The following is a 4,001-nucleotide window of genomic DNA, read 5'->3' as shown; positions in this document are numbered from 1 at the left end:
ATAAAGTCGTAACATTACGAGAATAAAGTCGTAACATTACGAGAATAAAGTCGTAACATTACATGAATGAAGTCTTAACATTACGAGAATAACATTGTAACATTACGAGAATAACGTCGTAACATTACGAGAATAAAGTCGTAACATTACGAGTATAAAGTCGTAACATTACGAGAATAAAGTCGAAACATTAACATTACGAGTATAAAGTCGTAACATTACGAGAATAAAGTCTTAACATTACGAGAGTAACGTCGTAACATTACAAGAATTAAGTCTTCATACAACAATCCATTTCAGAAACAAAGCTTGAAGCTCCGACCGCCATATGACTGCCGACCAGCTCCACCAAACAGCAACCTGTTTGTCCAATTTTAATGCTGGTGTGCTATAAGATTTCATTATTTGTCAAACCAGAGCCAAAGTGTAACCTCACATAATGCTCGACATTCCTCATTTTAGGGAAGAGAGTGCTTCTTGTAAGAGTTGTCATAAAATAGAACTTGTTTCTCATAATTTTAGGACTTTATTCTCTTAATATTACGACTTTATCATCTTAATTTTCTGAATATTTTCGTTGCGCCTTTTTTACCCTAATGTTACGACTTTATTCTTGAAATAGAAGAAAAAATAATCCCTAGCCTGGCCCTAATACTCTGTCGTAGTTTTCCTCCTGCTCTGCTCCACTTTGCTGATTGGGTGAACGGCTTCACCTGCTGCTCGTAAATTAACAGATTGCTTCACCTGGAACTCTATTAAAACATGGTAACATTCAGTAGCAGATGATGGTTTGATAATTAAAAAGAAGTAATTAATTCCAGGAACATGATGCCTCATAGAACCCGTGTTTTAGTGCAGAAGTTGGCATCTAGTGGCTACTTTCTAGATGGAAGCCATGTTTACCTACAAAGTAACAAAGCTTCCTGGGAAAAAATGAACAGCTTCAGAAGTATTATTTTTTCTTCCTACATCTGGAAAGAAACTGCTTTGTTCTTGTGTTCCTTCATTACTGTTCATTCCTGGCCCGTTTCAGTACATCATTAACTTGGTTGGACAATGTCCCGCCTGCAGGTTCTGGAGGACGACATGCGTGAACAGGGCCGAGGAATCCATGTGATCGTTCTGAACCAGGCCACGGTGAGCATCCACTGGTTCACTGGTTGATAACCTGTAATCGGTGCAAACTTTGCTCTGACTGGACCATCTTTTGCCGTTTCAGGGTCACGTGATGGCCAAGAGGATCTTTGACACCTATTCTCCTCATGAGGACGAAGCCATGATCCTCTTCCTCAACATGGTGACTCGTGGGCGGATCCTCATCTTCACCATAAAGGTAGGGTTGGTTTACCTGCAGAGGGGATTCCAGCTGTTATAGGCTTGGTTCTGCTGACCGGTTTGGTTCTGTTCTGCAGGATGAGGGAACGTTCCATCTTAAGGATGCTGCAAAGAACCTGCTGAAGAGCTTTGGCAGCCAGGCATCTCTGAACCTGAGCTGGAGGGACATGTGGACCCTTGTAGTGAAGAAAGGAGGTCAGACTCATTCAGAGTTTAAAGGGGAGCCTTCCTGGCTTAGTTTGAAGTGACTTCATAATAACCTGCAGTCAGGTGATTAGTGCAAGAGCTGTTGGCAGCGACACTGCTCTGATCCATGCATGATGAAGATGAGGATGTCTGAAGCTTCCCACAGGAACTGCAGGGCAGCGCCACTGTGCAAAAGCTTTGGTTTGTCCCTGATACTGCAACAATGGTCAGGGTATGGAAAGCCAGTACATCATATACTGTATACTGTATTTTGGTCAGAGGAACTTGGTTCTGTTTTTATTTTTTATTTTCAGAAGTTAAGGCCAAATTTATAAAAAGTAATTCTTCTTACACCTTTTTTGCTTTAGCCACATGGAGATGTGGGGCCTGCAGGGGGCACTGTTTGGATCCAAATGGATGCAAAACAGGTTTAAGTGAATCTTTGAGACACTTTGCTGTCCACATAGAGGTGGTTTGATTCAGTCTAAATCTTTGACTAATGTTTGCTATTTCTCTCAATTCTAAGTCTGACTGACAGTTGGGTTCAAACGGCTTAGTTTCAGTTTAGTTTTTATCAGTTATATTTAGTAAACGTGTTGCATATTGAGGGAAAGACAAAAAGTTCCAGATAAGGAAAGACAACTATTGATCTCAGTGGCAAAAAGTGAAAACAGCAACTTGAAACTAGCCTCATATTGATGCATTCTGATAAAGACTCAAATTAAAATTTAGGTCATTCTCTCTAAAATTTCACAGGTCCAGTGTACGGAGAGAAGCACTCCAAGTCTCCGGCTCTGTCCACCTGGGGCGACCCGGTTCTGCTGAAAACAGAGGTGCAACTCACCGCTGCTGAAGGTACCAGAGTTCATGTCTGTAGACTGTTGGTTTATTTCATGGCTCTTGGTTCTGACCCAGTTAATTTTTATCATCAGTTTTAAAAGGAATAAAAACATTTCAAATATCAATATCTCATTGGTCGGCGTGTTCAGCTATAATCCCAGCAGCAGCTGTTGAAATGAGCTGACTGAGACGATCCAGCAGAAAATGTTCCAGCAAGTTTTCATCCCCCTGATCCATTTTCTCCCTCTGACCGCCCTGCAGAGGCGGAGTGCCACTGGGCCGACACAGAGCTCAATAGGAGGAGGAAGCTGTTCTGCAGCAAAGTGGAAGGATATGGGAGCATCTGCAGCTGCAAAGACCCGGCGCCCATCGAGTTCAACCCAGAGCCGGTAAGATGCCCCGAACAGCTGATCCACTGCGCTGAGGTCTGCTCTGTGTGCATCCCTAAGAAACGTTTAGCATCTCCAGATAACTGTTTATGAAGATTACTGTCTGCTCTGTAAAAAGTTTCAATTTTTTAAGTTAGTTAACTTTAATAAATTTAGTTTCCTTCTCGGGTCGTAAAGAATTGTTTGTTTTAATCACTAAGTTGGACCGTTCTGCCACCTGCTGGCCAAATCCCGTACCTTTGCCAACGTTTAGGCCAGGCATCCCCAAAGTCAGTCCTTGAGGGCCGCTGTCCTGCAGGTTTTAGAGGTTTCCCTGCTTTAGCATTGCTGATTATGATGATTGAAGTTGAGCAACAGCCTGTTAATCCGCTTTCAGTTATAATCAGCTGTGCTGGAGCAGGGAACCCTCCAAACCCTGCGGCACAGCGGCCCTCGAGGACCGACTTTGGGGATGCCTGGTTTAGGCTGTGGGGTCAAGAAATGTCCTGATGCTCTCTGGACCTGTTGGTGATCAGATTAGATTGGATCATTTCTGGAACATTAGCGGTTTGAATCATCAGCCGAATCATTTGCTTCTGCAGAATCATCCTGATAATCTAAAAAAAAACAGTTGAATCTGAACTTGAGTTGCTGTCTTCAGTGAGGTCAAGAACCACCAGCGCAGACTTTGGTTCCAGCTCAGCAGCGGCGCCTTCAGCTGGACCCGAGTTCTGAAACACACGCAGAGATATGGACGTATCATCTAAGTGGTTCATTGTTCTGATGCGTTTCATCTCTGCTTCCAGCTTCCCAGTAACAACGTCTTCAATGTTCCAGTGGCTGTCATCGCTGGCAACAGACCCAACTACCTGTACAGGTGGGGACCACACGTAGCCCCAGAACCGGTTTGATCCTGTTTTAGTCACTAGGGTCGACCCAGTGATGCAACAGCAGGAGAGACTAGATTTTCTCTGATCATTTTATTTTTAAACTAATAATAAAAAAAAACAGGGTTCCTGCGGGTCCTTAAAAAGTCTTAAAAGGCATTGAATTAGATAAAATTAAGGCCTTAATTGGTATTAAAATGTATTAAATCAGTCTTTCGCAGGTCTTAATTTATAAATCATCATAAATAGGATTATTTTTATTACAATTTATTTTTGTAATCTAAATAAAACATTAAAATTTACTTTTTTTTTTTAATTTAAAATAAATAATGGCTCGCCATTATTGGTTCCGTCCCGATAGCGGAACCAATAAAAGCGTTGTTGC

At 42.1% G+C, this 4,001-nt stretch overlaps 1 protein-coding gene across 2 annotated transcripts in view; it reads left to right on the top strand.

The window, feature by feature from the left end:
* Positions 1-4,001, top strand: part of pomgnt1 (protein O-linked mannose N-acetylglucosaminyltransferase 1 (beta 1,2-)) — a 16,077-nt gene that overhangs the window by 3,773 nt on the left and 8,303 nt on the right. For both annotated transcript variants that reach the window (XM_015394318.1, XM_015394317.1), the window contains 6 exons: positions 1,072-1,137; positions 1,220-1,333; positions 1,413-1,530; positions 2,278-2,376; positions 2,623-2,750; positions 3,536-3,606. In XM_015394318.1, the coding sequence (XP_015249804.1) occupies positions 1,072-1,137; positions 1,220-1,333; positions 1,413-1,530; positions 2,278-2,376; positions 2,623-2,750; positions 3,536-3,606 (596 nt within the window). The remainder of the gene's footprint in view (positions 1-1,071; positions 1,138-1,219; positions 1,334-1,412; positions 1,531-2,277; positions 2,377-2,622; positions 2,751-3,535; positions 3,607-4,001) is intronic.

Source organism: Cyprinodon variegatus, unplaced genomic scaffold, assembly GCF_000732505.1.
Source record: "Cyprinodon variegatus isolate N-32 unplaced genomic scaffold, C_variegatus-1.0 Scaffold680, whole genome shotgun sequence".
NCBI classification, from domain to species: domain Eukaryota; kingdom Metazoa; phylum Chordata; class Actinopteri; order Cyprinodontiformes; family Cyprinodontidae; genus Cyprinodon; species Cyprinodon variegatus.
Note: the sequence above shows the minus strand (reverse complement) of the source record. Positions and strands in the feature narration are given on the sequence as shown.